The sequence below is a fragment of the Eurytemora carolleeae genome, unplaced genomic scaffold (genome assembly GCF_000591075.1).
Source record: "Eurytemora carolleeae unplaced genomic scaffold, Eaff_2.0 scaffold315, whole genome shotgun sequence".
NCBI classification, from domain to species: domain Eukaryota; kingdom Metazoa; phylum Arthropoda; class Copepoda; order Calanoida; family Temoridae; genus Eurytemora; species Eurytemora carolleeae.
In genome coordinates, this window is record NW_019396843.1 from 175040 (window position 1) to 202687 (window position 27648).

Sequence of the window (27648 nt, forward strand, 5' to 3'; positions counted from 1 at the left end):
TTGTTTTCTGAAAACCTTTGTAACTCACATGTTTTCTGATTACCTCTGTAACTCCATTGTTTTCTGATTACCTCTGTAACTCCATTGTTTTCTGATTACCTCTGTAACTCCATTGTTTTCTGATTACCTCTGTAACTTAATTGTTTTCTGATTACCTTTGTGAAACATTGTTTTCTGATTACCTCTGTAAAATAATGTCTAATAAATTGTAAATGTTCATTCATTCATTCATATTTTTATTACAAATAAGCAATCACAATTTACTATGCAGTTTGGACCCGCCTAACCAGGCTAGGTTGTTTTGAGTAGGGTTTTGAGTGAGTTAACGATACGGAATACAATTAGTTACAAAGGATAAAAATATAAGCACAATTCGCGAGTTAAACTTAAATAAACTTCTTAAGAGTATCGTAAACTTTTTACGTTTTCAGTTGGTAATAATGCATTGGATAAAGCCTTTTTTAAACTGTGCAAATGCTTGCCTTATTCAATAAAAATGTTTGACAATTTTTTTTTCATGCACACCTCAAGATAGTCCGATATGACCTTTTTGTAAAAGTCAAAACATTTGAATACACGGTCATTAACGGTTCAAAGGTTATTGCAATAAACATGTTTTTGGGATAACACTTGTTTTAAGACGCACTGTATTTATTACATTGCATTCATTGCATAGTAGTTCTACACTTTAAACGGGGGGGGGGGGTAATTAGTTGACAAGTGTAATTATGTCCACGTGTATTAATCAAGGTAAAGGTTTAATATAAATATTTTATTCAGTCCAGCATTATTTACTGCAAGGTGAAAACCTTCAAAAACTCTATAGGAAAAAACCTAACGGAATTTTGAGCATTTAGAAAATCTACGAAACATTTCTGATCGTCGTAACGACAAAATTATGTTTTTACCTTTTTTCTTGACTAAATGCCTGCAATATTATAGATCTCTTCAAAGAATTTGTCTTTTTTTAGACTCTTCTGAAATTATAAAAATGTAATTGAAATTAACGATCTCAGTCATGCAAAATAAAAAATCCAATTACTCTTATTTACTGAATTTTACAAGGAATGGTGTCAATCTGTCGAAAAACAATTGTGAACATTTTTTCTTTGTTTTCATTGTAAAACAAAAACAAAAATAGTTTGCAGATTTTCTAAAAAAAAATCGTGGATTTCAAAAATATTTTGTGAATCGAATTTTGTTGGATGCAAGATTTTAAAATTTTGATCCTTTATTTAACCCTTTCCTGGGGACAAGTGAAGTCCCATGCAAAATTTGGGCCCGATCGGTTCAGCCGTCTTGACGTTTATTGTGTACAAACAAACAAACAAACAAACAAACACCCAAACAGACAAGTAAAGTATTATACAGATAACCTTGACAAAAAATATTGTTTCTAGAGACATCCAATATTTTATAGTAAGAATAATGTGGCAATTTTTTTAATGATTTAGAATTTTAGACAAATTCTCTCTTTTAATATTTAGAAAATTCAAACTATAAAATTTCCGTTCCTATTTTGCAAATAAGAATTAAATAACTTTGTCAATAAAACTAACTATACCCAATCTAATGTTATAAAATCATAAAAGTTTTATGCTAAAAAATATTTGCTTTTGTTTGATTGTTTATGGGCCTCTGCGATGTATTTTAAATAGCAAAACAGTGACAGAATATCGGTATCATTGTATTGATACATACACCGATCACTTTTTATTAAAGGGAGAGGGGGCCCAACCGTAATTCAATGCTGATTTACAATGTAATATGGATAATCTTTATATTTATTCAGTTAGAAATATACTTAAAGCAGGAATTGCCAATAGTACTGTTCATGCAACGAAATCTGAGTGCAATTCTGCAACAAGAGCTGAATAAGACTGGATACTCAGAGGTTAACTTTTCAACAAGAGCTGGTTAAGACTGGATTATCAGAGGTTAACTTTTCAACAAGAGCTGATTAAGACTGGATCATCAGGGGATAATTTTGCCACAAGAGCTGATTAAGACTGGATCATCAGAGGATAATTTTGCCACAAGAGCTGATTAAGACTGGATCATCAGAGGACAACTCTACAACAAGAGCTGATTAGGACTGGATCAACAGGGCATAACTCTGCAACAAGAGCTGATTAAGACTGGATCAACAGGGGTTAACTCTGCAACAAGAGCTGATTAAGACTGGATCATCAGAGAGCAGAGATATAACTTTTAGATGTGTTTGAAAAAAATGTCCAGTGTTGTCAGTCTGATTTTCCTTATCTGTGTTGTTCTTCTTGATGTTATTTATTTCAACATTACCTTGCCTTCCACCATGTTTAACAGGTAAATAGATAAATTCATTTATTTTCACAAACTGCAAACTGCAAACTGCAAACTGAGGTGGAATTTAAAGAAGTTGAACCGCATCGTAGAACCGCCAATAACCGGTCGTGGAACGAACTATGTCTGAGCCGCAGCACAAATTCTTAAAATTCTGCCTCTGTTCACAAAAATCAGATGCATGAAAGTTTCCGTTGAAGGGACTTATGGGACACTTAATTTAGAGAGTGTCATCACTCCTGTATACCGAGTCCATTAGCACCTGATCCAATCAGGGTTCAGTCATGTGTTTGTTGTCTATTCTGAACCAATAGAAATAGTTTGGCGGTAACATCTATCTTTCTATCTATCTCATTATCCAATCAGAATTATGAATCTTTCAATCTGCACTATCTGTAAATGGAAATATTTACTTCTACTGAAACTATACTGATGTGTGGATTCACAACGTTCTGGTTACAGCTGTCTTTAAAAAAAACGATCAATGTTTTTCTCTTTGAAAATTGATTATATCGGATAAAGATTAAAAAATAACCGTTGTGAATCAGGCGATGGACTTTCTCTTTTTAATTTAAAGTTCGATTGAAAGTTCAATAACAGTCCCTTTAAGCTGAATTAATGACCAGGTTCCTTTGAATAAACCTGAAAGTCCACAGCTGTTTCTACATCTTTTCTATATTTTGATTTATATAATCTTTAAACTTAAACTCACTAAACTAGTAAAAATACAACTTTGATATCATTACTAATAGGCTTTTACGGCGCTTCGCGTCCATCCTCTATTTTAACTTTTAAGTGTGTTTCTAAAGTGAGCATCTTCTCTTTGCACAGTATGAAATAATAACCAAAAAGTTTGCAAAATTTCTAATATTCGTTCCCCCATTTTTAAAATTTCACAACATTGGATAAAACATTTTGTAATTCTTAGTATCCATAAAGTATAAATCCTTCCTCGGGTTCATGAGAGGTCCTACACGAAATGTGGGCCTGATCGTTTTGACGTTTATTGGATACAAACAAGCAGACAGACAAGCAACGTGTATAGATAGATTAATGACCAAGTTACAATTTAAGCACTGTCACAATGCATGCGTCTACATTTGATATTCAGTGGGTCTTCACTTTCAACCTTTTCTTTTCTTGGAATATTTGGACGCCTGTTATAGAAGCCGAAAGAAAATATGTATCTATGTTTAGGATTCAAGTCTCTTTATTAAAAAAAATATATACAGTGGTAGGCGATAGTATCAATATAATGCAGACAACTTTTTTTTGTCTAAGTTTTTATTGCTAACTAGCTTTTATCGAATTACAAGTTTACAAGTAATTAAAGAGAAGCTTTTTTATTAACAGCTTCTATTTGTTTGTGTATCCATGCTGTTTAAAAGCTTAATATAAATTAAAATTGAAACCGAAAGTCGTCTTTATTGTATTGGTAAAATCGCCTACCACCGTAGGTTTAGGATTCAGGTCTCAATTATTGACTTTATCAAAATGAATATATTTGTATAGGATTCAAGTCTCAATAGACTTTATCAAAAATGAAACTCCCATGTCCTTGAAATCAAATTTCATCATGAGAGAGGTAATTGTATAGATCAAATAGATTCTAGTACAATAGATGGCAACGTAGAATTTGTACACTCTCAGTACAGCTGTATTCTGACGACACAAGTGTCAATTCAGTCTTTTTTGTATGACAAAATTATTAATAATAGTGATAATTTTAGAATAAAGTGCTATCTTACAGTTAAATAAGAGCAATTTTCTGTATTCTTTATTTTCTGTTTTTACACTTATTTATTTTATCTTGGAAAAATGGCAACAAACGTGAGAAAATTTCGTTTTCCTTGTTATATTTGACACTTGTGACGTCGTCTATAATTGGTCCATTTCTCTGTTGCTACCTATTGTATTTGATAGTCTATTTGGTTTAGATATTTTCTGAAATGTTTTTTGGCACATTAACTTGTGATACTCCAGCAAGACCCATACAACACTGGAAAATGAAAGACAACCATGGTAAACCTAAAATCTGATTTTAAAAAGTCCTGTGTACATGAACATGGGTTTTGTGCAGTGGACCCAGAGTCCAAACCCATAGTACTTTACAAGTTAATTTTAAAGCAACTGATTTAACGTTTTGCTTTAACAACATCAAACACAGATAAGTTTGATTAAAGGGACTGTAAGCGTATAACTTCATGCAAGGATGTCAACGGCTGATTTACTGTGGTACCCTAGAAAGCGTTGTTCAATCAATGAATTAAATTTGTATGTTTTTTTATTATTTTGACTGTTTATTTTTATTTCTGGTTTCTTAGCAAAAGTGACCTGCGCAATTCTTACTATAAGAAAAAATAAACGCTTTTTGAGTCAGAAAAACGAGGATATCTTCCATATTTTTGATCAGATAAAGGTTTAAAGAGTACCGTTGCAAATCGAGCATGCTATCTTTGCATTGAGGGTCACTTGAATTTACGCTTACAGTCCCTTTAATGTCGTTTTCCTAATCCAGAGTTTTATGGGTTTTACTGTAACAAACAAAATATGAAAACAAAAATAACTAATTGAATCTAGGAAAGTGTTGAAGATGGGTTTAAGCTGGTATTAATCTGGAATGAATATCAGAAGCTTGGAATGAGTGTTTATAAAAACATGTTCCAAAGGATTACTAAAGGGAACTGTCCTATAAGCGCCTGCAAGGAAGTACAAATTAAAACTGTTAACCTACAGGGTTACCCACAAAGGATGATACTGCAATGACAACCGAAAAATCTTAAAATATCTATGGTTTATAAAAATATAAATGGTTTATTAATTGATTTGGCAACGAAAGAAACAAGGCTCATCCTTTCTGGGTAACCCCCCCTCCACCTCTCACCTAAAAAAATGATTTTAAAAATCGATATTGTGGCATAAACGTACCCCATAATTTTAACTGCTTCAGCGCATATATACAATGTATCCAGATCGCTCAATTATATATTACCAAGTTGTTTAATCCCTATCTTTGCAACATCATGGTGAAAACCTTTGATATTTTACGCTTAGATTATACGATCTAACAGAATTCATAGCATACGATATTGGGTTGCAAAGATATAGAAATATAAACCAGAGTTTGTGGCAAAGACTCAATTTCTTACATAATCTAGTCTGTTAGTTAAGAATATAGGTAAAACTTTATTTCATTTTCTTCACTAATTTGTTTGATGATGTAGTTTACCACAAATCAATTTGTATGATGATGTAGTTTAGTAATCACAGGATTATAAACTGCAGTACATTCCAGTTCAGTTGTTTGTTTCTGTTAAGACAAAAATGACAAATATTGCATCGTGAGGTTGGCCAGGTTCGATTTCCCCTTTGTTCAGGTTTATTGTCCGGTAGATTGCTCATCAAAATATTCCTGATGTCCATAGTTGACTGCTTTTTTCTTTCTGCAAACTTATGAAGCTATCTTTATACATGGTACATTATTAAGTTACTCTCAAAGTCACAACAATACAAGGGGGGGAGGGGGAGGTCTTTTCCACTTGATGGAATTCTGAATCAGAAAAAAATACGTTACAAGCACATTTTGCCTCTTTGATTTCAAATTGTGTTAAAATCCATAAAATATATTTTAAAATTGTCAAATGTACAGTGTTAGAAACGTAAACATATCGTGATGTACACAACCGACAACCCTATTAATTAATTTATAGAGTGGTCGGTTGTGAACATCTAAAGTAAGCTTTACCTCTTCGTTTCCTTTCCATATATATTTGCCACAAATCAATTTGTATGATGATGTAGTTTACCACGGATCGTGAATTATTGAATCAAAGTTCTGCAGTTCTTTTCCACCTTCCAAATCTGCACTGGGAGAACTATTCTCTTCCAGAATACAGGTATATTAGCCAAAACTTAAGACAAGGTGTTGTTATGAAACCCTGTATCGGAAACCAGGTTTCATGAATGGGGTCAGGCAATTTTGTGGATATAAAAATTTTTGTTCAAGAGATATTATTTCATGGTTAGTATTATATTCCCTTTTCATTTGGTATTTCCTAATGTAAATCTACACAAATATATACCCCGCAAACATTAGTCTCCGACAAACCATTGGCGAACATATAAAGTTAAGAATTATTTACCCGACAATTTGGCCATCGGCACATAAAGTCGGTAAAAATATTTCCTGGGTAATACCTAACAAAGGAAACTCAGAAGTTTTGTTTACTCCTTGCTATTTATTGAATCTGGCCCCGGGACTTGTCCAGGGACTTGAACTTTGAATTAGTGATTCAGGACTTGATTCTTTTTGTACTATAGATAAGTATTTTAATCGACAGTGGCTAAAGTTTAGCAAGTTCTCTCAAATTCATTAAATTCGGTCACACTCAGAGCTAGTACACCAACACGGATTTCTGAATGGGAGTTCTCAATTCTGTTTATACTTTATCATAAACATTTCTTTCTGAAATCCTCATCATGTGTGTGTTATAGGGATCCTGCTGTTCCATGGATTCTACTCACATATGAAGGTGTTACGAGGTACTTGGTTTTCATTTAAAGTTTAAAGAAGAAGTACACTGTAAACACACACACGGGATGGAATTTAGAATGGAATTCTCAGTTATCAGTTATTATAACACTAGATAAATTAGACTTTATAGCTCTAATGTCCTCTCCACTATACCGGAGTGTTTCAGATGAAATTGAAAATATCATTATGAAAACCAGTTTTAAACCCTGGGTTTCAAGGATGGGGTTAGGCAGTTTTAGGAATATCAATATTTTTGAAATTAAATATTTTTTTTTCAGTTTGTTTATATTCTCCATTTTTTTCGAATCTCTTAAATCAAAATCTGCACAAATGTTAAGACCCCAAAAAGGAAACTTGGAAGTTTTATTTAACGATACTCTTTAAAATTTCGGGCTCTACAGTAAAAGTAATGCACACAATTCAGAATGACAAGATTCTGACCAGTAAAAATTTTGTTTTACAGATTGACCCCGATAAGTAAAACATGTTCATTGACCTTATTATATGACGAGTGTCAAGGGGCCTTGAACAATTTCAGCAGTCTGTACAAACATCTATTCTAATGTATCTGTTATAACGAATATAATTCTTAACCTTCATTGAATTTTTGATAAAAAATTGACAGTTACATATTGAAACCAGTTCTCTCTGGGCGGAATTTGTAAACAAGAATAGATGCATCAGTGTTCGTTTAGTATCCGAGAAGGTGAAAAGCATTAGATTTTAATAATTTTGATAATTCACATAATAGTTACCAATGATCAGAATATTTCATTGATTTTTTATGTAAAAGATGGATCCCATGTCAGGCTTCCATTACATTACCGCCCAGAGACAGTACACTGCAGTACAAAGAATGCTTACGCCTCTGAAATAACTTTCCTTGCATTATAACCTTGGGCTGTTGGCTATATTTCAATATTGATCATGTTTCTTCTTCAGCGTGATTGACCGGAGCACTAACTTCGGTACACTACCAATGAGTTGGTGGATTACAAGAAACCTATTCAACAGAACAATGTCATTTAGAAAAGATTCTGATATCACTGTTAGGCAATTCAGAATTTTATTAATTAATCTTCCTTTTTAATTTATTATTCTGAACTTATTACATTTCTCGTATTATGGATGAATTGGCCAAAAAGACTGAATTCAGGCATGGTTATGTCAGAAAACGAAAGGTTCCAATATCCACTGCTGAACTTGATGAAATATACAGTCCAGTTCCAAGTCCAGATTTTAAACACTACAACTTCAACTTTTATCAAACGGTATAAATGCATTCAAGCACTGAAGTGCAAGCACGATATAAGATATAATTCATAATTTTTTCTTTCAAATAAGTGTTATTTAATTACATAAATCAAATTTTAAATTCCCATAAAATTTTATAATGTGTATTTGATGTTATTATTGTTAAAACAAATTGTAATGATAAATGAAATGTATTTCATGTTCATTGGACTAGATAATGCATCAAAATGGAAGTCTAACAGTCGTCTACCTATCCACATTTTTAAAGGGACTGTACACGTACTTTCAAGTAGCAATGACATGCTGTCTCAAAGTGCAAAAATGACTTGCGCATTTTATTTATTAGAAGTACTGGAGAAAACATCAAAATTAAACACTTTTTGAGTCAGAAAACTACAGTACCTTCCACATTTTTATTTCAAGGGTACCGCTGTGAATTGGGCATTTTCATCTTTACATGGAGGGTCACTTATTTTTACGCTCACAGTCCCTTTAATGGTGTCCACTGTTATTAAAAAATTCAGATATTACTATCCCTATATCTTAGCAATACAATGACGTAGACCTTTGATTTTTCAAAACTATGAATTCTGTAATATCAAATTTACACCACCAGGTTGTATGTACGAGCAATAGTAAATGGGATTAGAAACTTTGAGTTTGTTGTAAAGACTCAATTTCTTTAAATAAAATTACCACATTAAATAATGTATACTTTAAGGTGAAAAACCAGTCTGTATCTCCTATAGCCTGGTTTGTATCCCACTGTTCAACCCGCAGTGGAAGAGAGAGGTATATAGAATATCTGCAGAACTATATTGGAGTTGATATATTCGGTAAATGTGGAAACTATCAATGTGGAGGAGTTAAAAACATGGTAGAGAACTATACCCTAAATCAAGATCCATGTTTTACAATGGTGAACTCGAGATATAAGTTTTACATCAGTTTTGAGAACTCAATCTGTAAAGATTACATCACAGAGAAAACATATAATGCTCTTAAACTCAATACAATTCCAATTGTTTTAGGTAAGCCTGAGTCCGAATTTAATTAGATTGAGCCGCGTCTCAAAACCACCAAAAAACGGTATTAATTGAGCGCCGGCTTAAATTTAGAAACATTGAATACAATTTTAAGTGGAACCAATCGTATTTGAGCAGCATCTCAAATTTAAGCCGTGGCTCAAATTCTTTAAATTTGGCGTAAGTTTTGGTCAAGGACATGGCTTCAGATGACCCTTGATATAAAGAGTTAAATGTCCGATTGACAACGGTACCCTTTAAACCTAAGCAGTACAATAAAGAAAGTTATTAGCGTTTCCTATTTGGAAAAGAGTTTAGTTCTGACAATTCCTAGATGCATAAGCATTAATTTTCAGCTTACTTTTAAAAGAACCGCAAAATTATCTATTTTTAGATAGAAAAAGAAGGATAGCCATAATTTATTCTCAAACAAAGGTTCAAAGGGCACCATTGGGAATCAAGCATGACCCTCTATAAATAGATGGTTACCTGAAAATGCCAGTTTGTTTTGATAAATTAGACTTTTGATTGGCAATTACATAAATTAACATTTTAAAATGAAGTTTTTTTTTAACATTTTTTTAAAATTTTAAATTTTCAACAACATTCTTTACATAGTTATATGATAGCAAATGCAAATATTTTGACATTTCTATTTTTCTTGTTCTTTATTTTCTTCTTATTCATACATCTTTCAATCTTATTTCAGCTAATTTTGAAAAAAAAGATAATTTTGGGACGTCTTAGCAGTTTTGCCAAGCTTCAAGCTTTAGAACTAGGTTAAGGTGCCAGCTTTCCTATTTTTCTACAGTACACACATTAGCTGTGTTAGCAACTAAGTTTGAACTGATTCTGCTACAAACAACACATATTTCTTGAGTATTTTCTATCAGGGTGAAATGGAGGGCGGGACGTCTCCCACCCCCATCTCCAATGTTGTCTCCATTTGCTAACAATATAAATTAATTGTGTAAAGCTTATCATCGAAAAGTTATCTTCCATTTTCCCTGTTCAATTTTCTTTATTGTTCTTGTTTCTCATATCTATATTTTGAGGCCTCTCCAAATAGTTCTTGTGACATCAAGTTGTGGAGCAGGTTGGAAAGAGATAAAAAATTTTGCAGGAGGAAGGGCTTTCCTTCATGTTGAAGTCTTTCCGACTTAAGTTAGAATTAAGGAAACCCATAACTGCACCACTTATGCAAAATGGGAGTTGAAAACCTTAAAGCCCCATCAGGTGGATCCTTCCACAGTAGTCCAGTCCTTACAGCCAGCCGAGTAAAAAACAGGCATCATTGTGCATGGCTTGTATGCCTATTAGGGGTCATACTTCTTTGTTCCTTCTTTCATCTGAGAAGTTGATAAGTTGATAAGCTGAAGATGCAGTTCTTGTTTACTGTTTAATTCCAATGTGTCGCTACTCCCCTGTAGGATAAGTCATGGGCAACTCTAAGCAACGATCTTCTGAGCGATGGAGCCGGGAGCTACAATGAGCAGCAGAGTTCCGTACCCCTCCAAGAGCAGAAAGCAACTGTTTAAAATAAAGTTAATTTGAAGCATGGTGTCTTGTTTTATCAAAACTTATAATTGATTCGATTAATCAAAGGAAGCACACAGAAATGCTAGGCAAACTGCTTTTTTGTGTTAGTTTAACTTCATGTCGGTTGCCTAAAAAATTTAGTTAAATTGAACTACTTCCCTCTTGTTTATTAATATAGGTGGAGTGAATTATACGAAAGAGCTTCCTCCAGGATCGTTTATAAATGCTGGAGAGTTTTCTTCTCCAGTAGCTCTAGCTTCTTACCTTTACTCTTTACTCCAGGTAGGATACAGTAGATCTAGCTTCCTACCTTTACTCTTTACTCCAGGAAGGATACAGTAGATCTAGCTTCCTACCTTTACTCTTTACTCCAGGTAGGATACAGTAGATCTAGCTTCTTACCTTTACTCTTTACTCCAGGTAGGGTATAGTAGATCTAGCTTCTTACCTTTACTCTTTACTCCAGGTAGGGTACAGTAGCTCTAGCTTCTTACCTTTACTCTTTACTCCAGGAAGGATACAGTAGATCTAGCTTCCTACCTTTACTCTTTACTCCGGGTAGGATACAGTAGATCTAGCTTCTTACCTTTACTCTTTACTCCAGGTAGGGTACAGTAGATCTAGGTTCTACTTATTAGTAGTAAGATGGAGTCTTTTTTGTTGTAATTTTGGTATTGTTTAATTATGTCGCGTAAAATGATAAAAGTATACCAATAAAAACTTAAATCATTAATTGGAGATTCAAACTTTTGTATAGAGTGATCCTTAATTTTGAACGCTTAAGATCTTGATATCCAATGTTGGCACTTTTGAATTTGAGGATCAATCTTATCATGGAATGACCACTATACAATACAGGATATCGAAGAGGAAATAAATTAACCCCCTATGTCAGCTGAGATTGACACTAATGCTTGATCCCAGGAAACATATCACAAAAGTTCTCATTTCTATTTCCGGGATGCAAATCGCTCTTAAAGTATAAATATATAGATGCATTTACTTCTATTCACATTTTAAAAAAATAATTGTTTTTAAATAATAAAAATGCTTGTACATATTATATATCTAGGATGACGCAGCATTTAATAAATATTTTGAGTGGAGGAAATATTACGAGGTTTTTAGTTTTACAAGTGTTCCAGGTCAGTTTATACAAATAATATTCATTTCACCTTGAACTCTTTTGCCTATTTTTTAAATTAAAGATGCCACTTTCTAAAGTTAAAAGAAAATATCAGGAATCAGGAGGTCTCGGTGACCATGTTCTGAATTGTGGAGCCTGTGAAGTTCTAGCTTTCAGATTGACCTCGGAAACATTAAGTTGTTTAATTTTTTTTTTGATTTGACGGAAATATAACAGCATGATTTTAACGGCATACTTCATAGGAAAAAGATTCCTTAAAAGATACACGCATTATACATATAATACCGCAATTATTGAAATTTAGAATACATCTAGCCCATCCTAGTACTCAACCGTATTCTGTAGACATTATCCTTACATTTTGATTAATAAATTGAATAGAAATATATGGAAAATAATCCTAAACTCTACGAAAAGAAGAAACTCGCGTTTTTTATTTCTGCCAAGATCGCGAAGGTTATCTTAGTTCATTCTATATAGATCCATGTGAACTCTGCTCTAAGTTGAACTCAGGAGAGCTGGCTGAGTATAAAGTATATTCACACTTCTATGACTGGTTTGTTGTACGTTCTGGGTGCATCTTTACTAGCAGGTGAAATAACTGTAAGCGTAATTTCAATTTTTTAATAATTATTTGGCGACATGAAGGCAATTAAAGGGACTGTATCGCGTAATTACATTTACAAGTGACCCTTCATGCAGAGAGGTCAATGCCTGGTTTACAACAATACCTTTCATTGTTCAACAAAGATCTCTAAGTAGTATTTGTGTAAGTAAAACCGCTTGAATTTCTGTAGAACGTATCCGGTGTACGCTACGTACAGAGTGAACTCAATACAGCTGATCCCTTAAACCGTATCCGGTGTACGCTACGTACAGAGTGAACTCAATACAGCTGATCCCTTAAAATTACTGATTAATTTTAGGTTAAAAGTGATTTTGAAACTGTAGAAAGAAAATATTTAATTTCTATAAAGTGAAAAGTAATATTTTTAAAATATGAAACAGCTTGCAAACAAAGTGTTTAACAATAAAAAGTGATTTTGTAGATTAATGAGGATAACTTTGTAGATTAATGTGGATAATTTTGTAGATTAATGAGGATAATTTTGTAGATTAATGAGGATAATGTGCGGCAATCTTGATCAATCAAAGGTTTAATGAGTACTGTTGTGAATCTGAAACGTCTCTCTATTTTTAAATGGAAGGTCACTTGAAATCGCGCTGACAGTCCCACTAAAAGAATTATTATACAATTGATTTTCAGATTTTTTAAATAACAATTTTAATGATTCTTTTGGTAGTTAGCGATTAAAGGTTAGTCATGTTGGTTGGTCATTAGCTTTTTATCATGTTTTTTAGGTGGTCAGTTTTTCAAACAGCTTGGGAGTTGGCAGGGGCTCGTTCTGAAGTAACAAAAAATGTAACTGAAGCTGCTGTAAAGGAATCACAAGCAGTGTGGCTGACTTTAAAGAAAGCTGACCCATCCAGTTATTTTTCAAGTGTAAATAAGACATCTAGTAGGAAATGACCTTTAGTACCAAATAGTTCATGTTTATTTGCAGATGAAGTAAACCCATTTCCAATTCAATTAATCATTTATAGGAAATAAATTAGTTAATCCAAGCTTCAGTTTAGTATTTGTATTAAGGGACTGTAGACCCCAACATGATTGCTATGCAAGGGGTTGAAAGGGGGCCAAGAGGGGCTCAGCCCCCCCTGGGATCAGTAAAATCTGTGGATTTCAGGGGGTTTTCAGACCACGACGAGTTTTTAGCCCCTCTGGAAAGAAAAAAAATTAAGCCGCCCTCAACCCCTTGGAAAAATTCTTAAATTCTTAAAATAACCCCCGGGTATTATAAAGATATGTCGTTTTGCACTTACCTTTGTATAATGTATAGAAAGTTACCTTAAAAGTGCAGGTTTTCTTTATTAAATTATTTAAATGCATTTAAGTTAATATATCGTATAAATGACAAGAATTTTATTGTTCTAGGGCTTCCCTGCATTTTAATTATTCTATTTCTAAGGAGGGTGAAAGAAGGAAAAGGGATACAGTGGTATATTATAGGGGAGGTCAGCAATATTGAGTCAAATAAGGCTCGGCCGCAGAATATTGCGTTAAAGTTCTAAGATCCGACGGAAAACTGGTCCTATCTATTTTCAATTCTTATATTAGGTATTTTATACACGAATCCGAGACACACCAAATAGTTCTGGGTGCTTGCGAAGTCCCCAAATCTTTAATTAATGGTCATAAGAATATATTTATATATCTAGATTATGCTAAATCCATTGTAATTTCTTGAAAAAAAGATATAAAGTTTATGTTTTTGTGCAATCTTGTGCGCACATAATACTCGAAAAATCTAGCATTTTCTGCAAAAAAAATTTCTATCAGCCTTATAAAACTTTTCAAAATGATTCATTCTTCTTAAATTTTCTGATTTGTTCCCGTAATTTAGACCCATTGACGCGGTCTAATTTGATGTGGGACACCCTGTATATCACCTCTAAAATGTACACAATATAGCGAATTTAGAGGATTTATTTATTGATAAACATCTGTACGGGAAAAGTAATTTTGAATTTAAATCATTTTAAAACAATGCAGCTACAAATGAAACAATGTTTCTAAATTTAAAAAAATCAGAATACATTTATATTGTCCGTTCTCATCATGAAAAACAAGGCATATGCATTTTTTAAGTAAGATTTTGACAAGAACCAGTCAACCCCCCCCCTCGCCTCTAACCTCCTGAAATACCCACTGTGAGGGAGGACTAGCGTACACCTTCCCATTATATTGATTTCTGATTTAGTATATCTCTAAAACTTATAGCATGTATATATATAAAGTAGTAATCTCTGATTGTTCCCTTGCTTGTTTGTATGTCCTTTCATATCTCGAACTCTTGGACCGATTTGCCTCAAATTTTGAGGAACTGGAGAGAACCAAAGAAAGAAGTGAGCACCATGAGTCTCCTGGATTTTGATCCAAAGAGAGCAGGTCTAAACTCTAAACTATAAACCAGTTATCTGAGATAAGTTAGAAAATTGAAGTGGAAATATCACACAATGATGAATTAAGATACTTAAAAAAATTACCCTTGGTGGTTTAAGGCTACAAGGCAAAAACAATTTTAAATTTTTTCTTATAAACTACTTGGATAAGCCAATGATAAAACCTAAAATCTAATTGCTTGAGCAAAATTGGTTGTATATATGCTAGAGTTTAAAATCCTCAAAAATTTTAGTCATTTTTTTTAATCCCAAAAATTTGCTCTATTAGAAAAATGCAAGTTTTTTCATATCTTTTTAAGACTTTTAATCTTCTTACACAAATTTCGGTGGAATTGTATTCTTTGTAAAAATGTTAATAAATTGATCATAATACTGTAGTGAGTAGAACCAAGCCTAATTAAAGAACGGTTTGCGAAATTTATTTATGCTGAAAAAGAGAGTTGAATAAATAAAAGGTTAACAATAAGTGACAACAAAGCAAAACTTAACATGAACAAGATGATTTAGTAAGTTTGTTTTATCTGCGTCCAATAGGTGCTCCAAGAGCATTGCTTTCATCATAGCTTTCTCCAGGTGCAGCTGGAGTAGGATCTAAGCACCATCTGGTGAGAAGAGGTTTGGGAACCTGCTTTGGTTGACTAAACTTGAGATTACAAACCTCTTGAGGTACTATTGTACATTGATGTTCAGGTTTCAGCTTAGGAACCAGTTTAGTTGTTAGCTTACATGTCTTCTGAGGATTGAGATCACAAACTTCTTCAGGAACATCAACAAGAGATGCAATAACTTTATCATGGCACTCCTCAGGTCCCTCCTCATAGGTACATCCAGCTCCACAGATCTCTACAGGTAGTTTCTCACAGCTGGTGTCTCCAACAAACTTACCAGGTTGCTTCTCAACATATTTGGTAGTACAGGAAGATTCATAAACTGTTCTACATTCTTCAGGTCCCTGTCCATTGCAAACCTTTTCAACAGGTTTATAACACTTCTTGACAGTCTCATTGAATGCTTGTTGCTTGAACGTGATCTGACATGACTTCTCAAAGTTCTCCTCACAAACCTCTTCTTGAGCTGGAGTAAACTGTGTTACATATGTGTAATGACACTGTTCTGTATTCTTGTGTGTACACTCCAGTATAGGATCCTTCTGTAGTGTTGTAACTTCTTCTATTTTATCTACACAACATAGTCCAGTATCTTGATCTTGAACACATCCACTGAAGTCCACTCCACCTGGAATACCACCAGCTTGTCTTCTATGTCGGGACAGACCGGTCAAACCAATATCTGCTGTAATCACAGAAACCAGGAAGCTCAGGGTTATTATAATCTAAAATAAAATATCTTGATCAAAAATACATAAAAAATGATGATTGAACATATTTTTCAATGGTCATAACAAATATTTGTTAGCCTTTAAGCTGATTTGAAATGTACAAAAGAGAAAGGCTGGCTAGGACCGCAGTTGAACCGAGAGTGCAGTATTATAAAGGATTCTTTTGATGAGATGTTTTTACAGTGCAAAATTTTTAAGTAAGAGCGTAATTTATTTTGTAAAATTTCACCAAAAGGGATGGTCTTCAGAGGTACCGTTATTTTACAATTGTTCAATAACTCGGACGAAAATGTGAGAAATTTCTAATGTAAACCAATAGCACGAATAGTAAGAGGTTAAAAAATGAATAAAATGAATCCTTAAAATTTTGTTTATGTACTGCACTCTCGGTTCAACTAAGTTACCTAGCCGGTCTCTCTCTTTAATAATCAAATATAGTACAGTGGTTCCAGGAAATTGAAAAAAATTCCCTAATCTCAATCTTATTTTGCTTTGTTGTTTGAAACATTTCTTGAATATCGAACTATTTTCATGAATAATCTGCAGAGCAAGATAGAACGACAAATATCTAACCTGCTTTTTATTTATTTCATAAAATAATCCTTGCTAATGAAATATTATGGAGTTCAATGGAATTTAATAAAGTTTAATGGAGTTTATTGGAGTTTACTGGAGATTAATGGAGTTTAGTTGAGTTTAATGGAGTTTGTGGGAGTTTAATGAAGTTTAATAGGGGTTAATGGAGTTTAATACGGTTTAATGGAGTTTAATGGAGTTTAATAGAGTTATATGGAATTTAATGGAGTTTAATGAAATTTACTCGAGTTGTCCGTAATGTAAAGCATGGTTTTGGAATTGACTGTTTTTTGCATGTATGGTATGATAAATATGGACTGGTTTTAGTACATGTGTCCCCAGAAAAGGGTGCACAACACATATATATATATATTGCTTTTCTGTCTGTTAGTTGTTTATATCCAATAAACGTATAACAGCAGAACCGATAAAGCTCACAATTGTTAATGCAACTCATGTATGCCCATATATATTGTACAAAGAGAGGATGCTCACATGCTTAAAAGTTGAAATAAAAGTTGGGCGCGCAGCACCCTTAACACCTAGTACTGTAAATTCTACAATATACAATGGCAAGTGTTAAAGTGTAAATTGTTCCTATACCTTCATGTTGTTGGTTCAATGCTAACTGACCATGCAGAAGTTATTAATTCTTTATATATATGTATTTTGCTAAATGACATTGCAGTAAGCATCTTTATATATATGGTATGTTTACATAGAGGAAGGATTACTGCCTGGGGATCTAAAAATACAGGAAATGTAAGGAGAAGAGTGAGGGATGAGTTAATACTCAATATTTTATTTTTAAAATTGTTTAAATTCAATGTTTACATGATTTCCAATCTGTTCTCTTACAGAATGACAATACATTTGTACTGATTTACAAGACATACCTAGTGATAACCATAAAACAGTGGAAACAACATTATATGTGAATTTGACATTGTTTCAACGCAAAAAGTTTACTAGACACTTATTTAATCACTAATTTAGTTAAATTAGTTAGTTTACAGTGCAAAATTTAAATAATATCATACTCGTGGACTATATCTTGATAATAAAAGCCATCTTCCTATTTCAGAGTTTTCTGGAAAATTGAAATGAAAATTAGTTTAAATGACTCTACTCATATTTTCTCAAAACCAGGTTTATTGCTTCTGAGAAATTTTAAAAACTTTGTATTAATTAGATTTTGAAATTTTTGTTTGCTTTTTCTGTTTGTAAACATTAGAAAATTTAGTCTTCAAGAAGTAAGTAGAGAACCTTTTTTACTCATTTTCACAGCAGTGTACAAAGATATATTTTTCTTAAAATATTTTAGGTTAACTTCAGACATAAAAAATATTTCTTGGCTACAATAAACATTTACTGTAGAATGTCCTAATAAACATGCATAGAATAAAGTGAAGAAATTTAAATAGTTTTTTCTCTTCACAGTTTCATAAAAATATTCCATGTTTAGAATTTCTGAAAGGTAATCTGCCGAGGGATGATACAGAGCGTCCCATATCATATAAGATTATAATCTCTAATCTTTAACGACAAAATAAACCCTTAATACTCGAAAAACTTATCATTTTCCGCAAGAAAATTCTTATTGTCCATTGNAGACCCGTTGACGGTCTAATATGATGTGGGACACCCTGTAGTTCTTTACCTATGTACTCAGTAAGATGTACTGTACACTTACAACTGTTTACTAACAATGATTTACTATAGGTTTGGCCAGAACAGAGATAAAAAATAGAGATCCAATAAAGGATTGAATATGCGATATTTTTTGTAGCAACTGGAGTACACGACCAATAAACAAAAGTTTGTATTCTGGGATATTCAAGGATCCTTTGGATACGAAATACAAATCTTTTAAAAATAGACTAAATTCATATTTATGTTAAAAGTTAGAGTAGCTATTTCTTTAAATTGTAAAACTTTAATACCTGAATGGGTATCATATATATGCAACAAGTGTCTGTTAGATGGCAGTCAAAAACCCTTTAATGGAAAGGGTTCGTGCAGTATGTACAACTAAAGGCCTGCTTGGCTTAAAAAGTCCTAAGTCTCGGGAAATATGATCTCAGTAATTTAAGTCTGCCTAAAAAAGATCTAACAAAGGTTATTTATATAATTCCGGGTACAAGTGTACTATGCAAAAGGAAATGCTAATTACACTTGGGGTGGGGGGAGCGGGGGAGTCCAAAAATCGTTCTCTAGGAAATTACCTCACTCTATGCACATATAACCTTGTTGTAATCTGCCCTTTGTGAATATTGACAAGGTTTACAGGCAAGTGGTCTAGATTTGTATTTATTCTAAGAGATGCACCACAATTTTGAAAGCTTAAAAGATTCACATTTTCAGCACATATTGTCATGAATGAATAATTGTTAAAGAGTATTTTCAAGTCATCTCTTGCCTGTACCTAACATAAATAATTTATATACATGCATTTATTATTAATAAAAGAGAAAATTTGTTATTCATAGTAATAAGAACTGTCCATTGATAAATCCTTAAGTATACCACGCTTTCTTTTTTTAACACTGTCAATATACTAGTTCCACCTCAAACCAAAGTAAACTTAACTTAAGATTGAAATCTAATATTTATTCAATCAAATCTTCTTATATTAAAGAGCCATTGGAAAAAAAATGTTTTGAATTTCTTCTATGTAAAGGTAAAGGGAGAGGGAGAGATAGAAAAGGTTTGAAGACAATTGGATAAAAAGTAAAATAATTATCTTAATGTTCATCAGGTAGAGTAAAAGAAATAAGTGAATCTTTTGTATTGCATTTTTGATTTACTTCCTTAGATAATTTAGCAATAAATTTTGTCGTTTTTTCTTATTAAATTATACGAGTTTATTGACTTGTGTGCATTTATGTTAATCATATAGAAATATATAGAAGCAGCTATTGCTAGTCATTGAAGATGTATACAATACACTCACACACATATATAAAGCTGTTGGAACTTTTCATCCTCAGTCATCCATCATTCATCACCTTGTTAACATGAAGGTACAGTCAATACTAACAGTGCAAAATGGAAATGATAATTCAGAAAAAAGCTCCTAAATTTGCCCCCCCCCCTAAAAAAAACTTCAACGAAAATACAGACTTCCTAATATTTTGTTTTAGATCATAATAACCCTGAGCTTCCTGGTTTCTGTGATTACAGCAGATATTGGTTTCACCGGTCTGTCCCGACATAGAAGACAAGCTGGTGGTATTCCAGGTGGAGTGGACTTCAGTGGATGTGTTCAAGATCAAATAGAAGAAGTTACAACACTACAGAAGGATCCTATACTGGAGTGTACACACAAGAATACAGAACAGTGTCATTACACATATGTAACACAGTTTACTCCAGCTCAAGAAGAGGTTTGTGAGGAGAACTTTGAGAAGTCATGTCAGATCACGTTCAAGCAACAAGCATTCAATGAGACTGTCAATAAGTGTTATAAACCTGTTGAAAAGGTTTGCAATGGACAGGGACCTGAAGAATGTAGAACAGTTTATGAATCTTCCTGTACTACCAAATATGTTGAGAAGCAACCTGGTAAGTTTGTTGGAGACACCAGCTGTGAGAAACTACCTGTAGAGATCTGTGGAGCTGGATGCACCTATGAGGAGGGACCTGAGGAGTGCCATGATAAAGTTATTGCATCTCTTGTTGATGTTCCTGAAGAAGTTTGTGATCTCAATCCTCAGAAGACATGTAAGCTAACAACTAAACTGGTTCCTAAGCTGAAACCTGAACATCAATGTACAATAGTACCACAAGAGGTTTGCAATCTCAAGTTTAGTCAACCAAAGCAGGTTCCCAAACCTCTTCTCACCAGATGGTGCTTAGATCCTACTCCAGCAGCACCTGGAGAAAGCTATGATGAAAGCAATGCTCTTGGAGCACCTATTGGACGCAGATAGTCTTCTCATGCATGTTATGTTTTATTTGTTTATTTGTTATAACTAATTTATCAAGGTTTAAAAATAAAAATTTCTAACTTAATTGACCTCTTGACCCACTTCTTATTAAATTATTGTTCATTTTCAGTAAAGAATGAAGGATTTAGATTAGAATTGTTTAAACGTTTGTGAATTTCGCAATAGTTTTTTTCATTCCCTAAACAATCCAAGGTTTTAATTCAATCGTTCGTTTTTTTCCATGAACAGCACAATTGTTTATGACAAATTTGGTACATTCTCAAAAATTTTGTGTTTTCACAAAAACGAGGCCCACCTATCCAGAACCGACTAAACACATAAAATTTTATGCTTTGATAAATAATATAGAAAGAAAAAAATTGGAAATAAATTAAGAAAAGATTGTTGAAATGTATAACATTAAAAAATTAAAAACATTTTTTATGTTCAATCCTTGAAATGAGAATAGTTAAAACCAATGCATTAGATGGCAGTCATAAAATATTCTGAACAATTAAAACATGCATTGTTTGGCATTGGCTTATCTTGCTGGATTCAATAAGCAGTCTTTAATATTTTATTTAGTCAATGCATATATCATAGTCAAGTTTTGATGTAATTTTCTCACTGGGGTCTACAATTTGACCCAATGATTCTAATTGGTTCTGATTTTACCGATGAGAGAGCTCTGTCTGTAAAATGGTCTTCAAATTAGCTAGTAAAAGTGTAAAATTCAATTCTAGAAATCTAGTCAATTTTAATACTACAGATAATTCAGTAGATATTAAATATAGTATTTATGAAATTTACGATCTTCTGCCTTGGGAGACGCAATCCTTCAAGTGTTGAAAAACCAAGTTGATTGGTTTTTACTAAACTCAAGTCTACCCTTAGCTTTCAAAATCTCAGCTCTGAACTTAAAATTTGTCTTTGATTTTTGTAGAATTAGTAGTTGTTGAAGAAGTAAAAACAAACATTGTAAGTCTTGAAAACTTGGTAAAATTTAGCCTCCTTCTTTGTATCATAAAACTATCGGATTGGATTTAATACTTAAAATTTACATGAATTTCTCAATATCTGAGTCAAAATTGAGGTTCAAAATTTGCAAATCACATTTTGGAAATCTTAAAACAAGAAGCATTTGATGCTATTCAGCACTCAAATCTTGGCAGGTATTATCTGTTTACAAGATATTAGCTACAGTCAAGGTTATGATGCAAGGAAAGTTGATTGCTGTTGTATATTCTCTGCGTGCAGATTGAAACCAGTTCTCTCTGGGCTGTGTTTGTAAACAAGAATAGATGCATCAGTGTTCCTTAGTATTCGAAGAGGTTATAAGCATTGAACTTTGAAAAATTTTGATAATTCTTATGACAAGAATATTTCATTGATTGTTTATGTGAAAGATGGATCTCATGTCAAATTGTGTCAAGCTTGTGTTTTCTTAACAACGTTAAAACTTGGAGATAATCTAATACAGGGTGTCCCAAAAAACATGGGAATTCAGTGACGAATTCGATATCGTCTTTGTTATGAATGAGCATTGTAATACCTAATTTCAAAAGCCATAATATTTTTATGTCTGCTAGAGTTTAACTCATGAAAACGGTAAAATACTGTAAAGATGTGTCTATAATGTCTCCGCAAGATGAACAGTGAAGACGGACAAGTTTACTCTGTTTGTATACTGAAATTTTCTTGTTTTACTAAGTACAACCGTATGCAGTCAAAATATAAATAAACTAAATGTGAACATAGCAGACGAAACGCTTACAGATTACAGCTTTCTCAATAGGTATCACTATACTAAATCAAAGAATTTTTGAAAAGACGATATCAAATTCGTCACTGAATTCCCATGTTTATTGGGACACCCGGTATGATATGGGACGCTCTGTATATTGAATTATAACTGCAGATTGCATCGCCGTTGGAAGATCAGACATTGTAATAATATCCTACAAATACAATAGGAACAGCAATTAAACAGAACTCTTGTTTTCTATGCTAAATCATTATATTAATTAGAAGGAAATGTAATATTTCTTAACAGGTCATTCAATTATATCTTTTGAAATTTCCCTCTTTTGACCTCTCATCTCCCTTTTATTAACATTTTTATGTTTTGGTGTCTGCTCTTGACCTTTCATAACCATTAGATCTCAACTGGAAACCTCTTTTATGTCAGTTATAATGATAAATCTAATTTTTAATGAACAGGACTCATAATCCAGTGTGCACTGTGGACTGTGTTTATAGAATTAATAACTTTTGAGTCTATTTTAATGTTTTTTTAAGGAAAGCGTTAGGTTTACTATAAGTATTTGGATCAATTTCGAGGATTTCACATTGAATTTTCCAAATCAATTATAAGGTGAGATTTAAGTTTGTTTGTGCTCGCAGGACCCCTTATCTTAAGCTGAGGTTTATGAATCTTGTACGAATGCAATGTGGCAAAGAACCTTCATATAAGCTAGGATTATAAGCACCAAGATTGTTTAAATATCAGTACTCATTTCAGTTTACTATTTAGCACTGATTACAAGATTCATCTCTAATTGGATGATAAGATCAATAAATAGAAAGCCGTTGCTATTTCTATTGGTTCTGAATCGTCACCAGACGATCAGATCAGACGCTACCAGAAAGATAAAACAATTCCATTAATTGTAATGTGAAAAATGGAAACTGAAGTTGCACCATCATTTCAGAACAGAACATAATATTTCAGAACATTTTTGGCAGAACATTTATTTGATTTACAGAAAAGAATTTACTTAACAATTTAACTATTATGAAAAAAAAACAAAGAAAGATGACTAAATAAATAAATAAATAAATAAAAAAGATAGTTTCAAGCTTCAGGTGTTCATAAGTTTATCGCCTTCCATTTCGGGGATTAACTCCAATTGGTGACCCAAGAGCATTGCTTTCATAGGTACTATTGTACATTGATGTTCAGGTTTCAGCTTAGGAACCAGTTTAGTTGTTAGCTTACATGTCTTCTGAGGATTGAGATCACAAACTTCTTCAGGAACATCAACAAGAGATGCAATAACTTTATCATGGCACTCCTCAGGTCCCTCCTCATAGGTACATCCAGCTCCACAGATCTCTACAGGTAGTTTCTCACAGCTGGTGTCTCCAACAAACTTACCAGGTTGCTTCTCAACATATTTGGTAGTACAGGAAGATTCATAAACTGTTCTACATTCTTCAGGTCCCTGTCCATTGCAAACCTTTTCAACAGGTTTATAACACTTCTTGACAGTCTCATTGAACGCTTGTTGCTTGAACGTGATCTGACATGACTTCTCAAAGTTCTCCTCACAAACCTCTTCTTGAGCTGGAGTAAACTGTGTTACATATGTGTAATGACACTGTTCTGTATTCTTGTGTGTACACTCCAGTATAGGATCCTTCTGTAGTGTTGTAACTTCTTCTAATTTATCTACACAACATAGTCCAGTATCTTGATCTTGAACACATCCACTGAAGTCCACTCCACCTGGAATACCACCAGCTTGTCGCCCTCCACGTACTAGTTGATTACGGTTGAATCCTCCTCTAGCCTGACCAATGAAGTCAGCATAAGATGTGGTTGCTAGAATACTCAAAAACACAAAGACCTAATATTTAAAAAGAATTAGGTTAGTGTGGGAAATTTAAGGGCTAAAATCACTCGAAATTTCAAAACATCAATGCTTCATAAACCTTTTTGAAAAAGTTTTATTTAGCAGCAATTTAAAGCTCATAAAATTATTTAGGTGTTTTAAAGTTTTGTTTTAAAATTTCAACAAGTTTGGTATTGCTACAATATTTTATAGTTATGTACTGACTACTTTTTTAATCCCAAAGGAATTGAGTCTTTGCCACAAACTCTGAATTTATAATGTCTATATCTTTAGAACCCAATGCCGTACATCTTTGATATTTAAAACTTATATTATTTGATCTACCAGAATTCATAGTTTGAAATATCTAAGGTCTACGACATTGGAATCCCAAGATATAGGGTTTAGAAAAGCAGATTTTGTGGCAAATACTCAATTCCTTTCCTGATAATGTTTGCGACCTATTAATATCAACCAAGGATAAATCAAGCTCATGAACATTTTGTAACCTCAGGCTGAACATTATTGATTGGGTAAAGAGAACAACTTTGTTTACTTTTCCAAGGACATAACAAACATCGTTAGTGTTTAGACTTTCAAGAGGCTTCTCAAGAATTTTTCAACACGATTAGTAAATTCTTTTTTTTACGTTCTTAAAATTTTTTGGTTTATATTTTTATCAGAAAAAATAATTGCTTAATGATATAAAAACAAACTTATCAAGAACACAATTTTGCTTTGTGAGAAATAACTTTCTTTAGCTTAAGAAGTTGAGAACAGACTGGGTGGTAATTATGATTATTGTTGTGTTGTTATTTTCATTTGTAAGTATACAACTTATGAAATTTTCAATGTAAAGATTTTTAATAATACAAAAAAATCTGAGTTTGTTAAAAAAAACTTTTTAAATTTTGAATTTGCTTAAGTCAAATCATGTATATACCTTCATGGTTCTTTGAAGATGTTCAGATAACTGAGAATAATTGTTACTTTACACCTTTTATATATCTACAAAAATATGACAAGACATTTTATCATTGCACGTCAACACATTGGGTGGGGTAGGAGGAGGGAGGGGGGGGGGGCGGCATTACTCATTTCTGTTAATGTGTGGTTTTTGTCATAGTTTTAATATCTTTGCTAGCTTGAGAACCCAGCGTTGCCCAGGCTATTACTGCCGCGGTTTACTCGCGCTTGGTCGTAAGATACGCAACTTAGAATCTGAAAATCAAGCTAAGAACATTTCCCTAGTTCTCTTCAGTTCCCCAATCAGAATTTGATTCAATCTTCCAAGGGATTCATGAGTTATGATCGGACATACAAACAGAGATTGAAACCTTATATATGTAAATAATACGCGATACCGATGTCTGAATAGGTTAATGGTTGAAAATGATTTTTTATAGACACATAAAAAAGTGTTTGAACTGTTTTAAAAATCACTAGCTAAAGAGCCCGGCGTTGCCCGTAGAGAGAAAAAAATAATTTTGAAAAAAAGTATTCTGAAAAAAAGATATATTTGTTTAGCCTATGTAACCCTCACGCTATCCATGAGTGTCCACAAAAAATGTCAGCCCATTCGGTCCAGCCGTGTGGCCGGCTAAAGGGAACATATTTACGAATGTCTTGTTTTATTATAAATATGTCTATTTTGTTACGTTTTTTTCTGCATACCAATATACTTTAAATCGTTAACACGGTGGGCCACGGGCGTCGTTAACGAGAAATTGTGGCGGTTATGAAAGTCGTCCTTCTTGGAGAATTCTCCGCGGCAGCTGAGAAGACTAGGGGGAGTTTCAAGAGCCACGTAATATATATAAAAATAAAAATTTAAACATTTAATAATATAAACTTTTATATAAATACTAGGTTTTTAGGGTGCATCGCGCCAATCTTATATTTCAATTGTGCACAATTTTTCTTGTAAAACAAAACAAAAAAAGGTTCGTGGATTTCATATAAAAATGTCGTGGATTTTGAAAATTTATTGGAAACGCCTAAAGTTACAAATCGCCCAAAAACAAAACACACAAATAACAAAACACCCAAAATAACAAAAGCCCAAATTTACAAAATGTCTAAAGCTACAAAATATCCGAAATTACAAAATGTCCAAAATTACAAAATATCCAAAATTACAAAATGTTCAAAATTACAAAATGTCCAAAATTACAAAATGTCCAAGGTTAAAAAATATCCAAAGTTACAGTTTTTTGGCTCATTTTATTTTTATATCCATTTGAACTAACAGTTGCAGCGCTCGGCCCCCTAGCCTGTCCTATCCGCAGCGCTCGGCCCAGCAATTATCTGAACCATACTTAACCCTGAAATAATGCATATATTTAAGTGATCTTAAGCCGAGCACTGCGGCTTGGACAGGCTAGGGGCCAAACGCTACGACTAGGAGTTCAAATGAACATATAAATAGTTCAACTGAACCAATAAATATTTTAAATGTATGTATAATTGTGTAATTTTATCTTTTGTGCCTTAAAACTTTTGTACTTTATATCTTGTGTTTCTTATATCATATGTACCAATATATTTTGTATAATTATTTTCTTTGTAATTATATCTTCTGTTACTGAGCCGTGGGTTAAATCCTTACTTACTACTAATACTACTTAATAATTATAAACTTAATCATTTTGACAATTTTAGAAAATTTTGGCTATTTTGTCACCTTGGACATTTTGTAATTTTGAACATTTTGTATCTTTGGACATGTTGTAACTTTGGATATTTGGTAACTATGGATATTTTGTAACTTTGGATATTTTGTAACTTTGGATATTTTGTATCTTTGGGCATGTTTTAACTTTGGATATTTTGTAACTTTGAACATTTTGTATCTTTAGACATTTTGTAACTTTGGATATTTTGTAACTTTGGATATTTTGTAACCTTGGTTATTTTGTAAGTTTGGATATTTTGTAAATTTGGATATTTTGTAACTTTGGATATTTTGTAACTTTGGACATTTTGTAACTTTGGACATTTTGAAACTTTGGACATTTTGTAACTTTGGATATTTTGTAACTTTGGATATTTTGTAACCTTGGATATTTTGTAAGTTTGGATATTTTGTAAATTTGGATATTTTGTAACTTTGGATATTTTGTAACTTTGGACATTTTGTAACTTTGGACATTTTGTATCTTTGGACATTTTGTAACTTTGGATATTTTGTAACCTTGGATATTTTGTAAGTTTGGACATTTTGTAAATTTGGATATTTTGTAACTTTGGACATTTTGTTGCTTTGGACATTTTGTAACATTGGATATTTTGAAATCTTGGGTGTTTTGTTTTTGGGTGTTATGTTTTGGGTGTTTTTTTATTGGC

The 27648-nt window shown here is 32.8% G+C and overlaps 2 protein-coding genes across 3 annotated transcripts; one reads left to right on the top strand and one right to left on the bottom strand.

Moving 5' to 3' along the window:
- Positions 1–1508: 1508 nt before the first annotated feature.
- On the top strand, positions 1509–13447 carry LOC111709328 (alpha-(1,3)-fucosyltransferase 9). The gene is made up of 12 exons (XM_023482970.1): positions 1509–2325; positions 3835–3907; positions 4903–5028; positions 6124–6218; positions 6817–6864; positions 7799–7909; positions 8013–8127; positions 8832–9141; positions 10853–10956; positions 11747–11819; positions 12302–12413; positions 13184–13447. The coding sequence occupies exons 1-12, from the start codon at positions 2231–2233 to the stop codon at positions 13350–13352; spliced, it is 1431 nt and encodes a 476-aa protein (XP_023338738.1). The 5' UTR covers positions 1509–2230; the 3' UTR covers positions 13353–13447.
- Positions 13448–15242: 1795 nt separating this feature from the next.
- On the bottom strand, positions 15243–25277 carry LOC111709324 (uncharacterized). Of its 2 annotated transcripts, XM_023482964.1 has the most exons (3): positions 25247–25277; positions 24210–24318; positions 15243–16093 (listed from the first exon to the last, which is right to left on the bottom strand). In XM_023482964.1, exons 1-3 carry the CDS (start codon positions 25250–25252, stop codon positions 15363–15365), a joined length of 846 nt encoding a protein of 281 aa, XP_023338732.1. In that variant the 5' UTR covers positions 25253–25277; the 3' UTR covers positions 15243–15362. The 2 variants fall into 2 exon arrangements, with proteins under 2 accessions (XP_023338732.1, XP_023338733.1); XM_023482965.1 differs by lacking the exons at positions 24210–24318; positions 25247–25277 and adding an exon at positions 17364–17384 and having other exon boundaries at positions 15243–16178.
- Positions 25278–27648: the final 2371 nt, after the last annotated feature.

Bases quoted from the DNA above. Each gene is read 5' to 3' on its own strand.
- LOC111709328 (XM_023482970.1), top strand. From the start codon at position 2,231: ATGTCCAGTGTTGTCAGTCTGATTTTCCTTATCTGTGTTGTTCTTCTT. The intron at 3,908-4,902 runs GTAATTGTATAG...AATTGAATCTAG, and splicing joins CAAATTTCATCATGAGAGAG to GAAAGTGTTGAAGATGGGTT. The intron at 7,910-8,012 runs GCAATTCAGAAT...GACTGAATTCAG, and splicing joins GATTCTGATATCACTGTTAG to GCATGGTTATGTCAGAAAAC.
- LOC111709324 (XM_023482964.1), bottom strand. The intron at 16,094-24,209 runs GTGGTATTCCAG...GAAGACAAGCTG, and splicing joins ACGTGGAGGGCGACAAGCTG to GTGGTATTCCAGGTGGAGTG.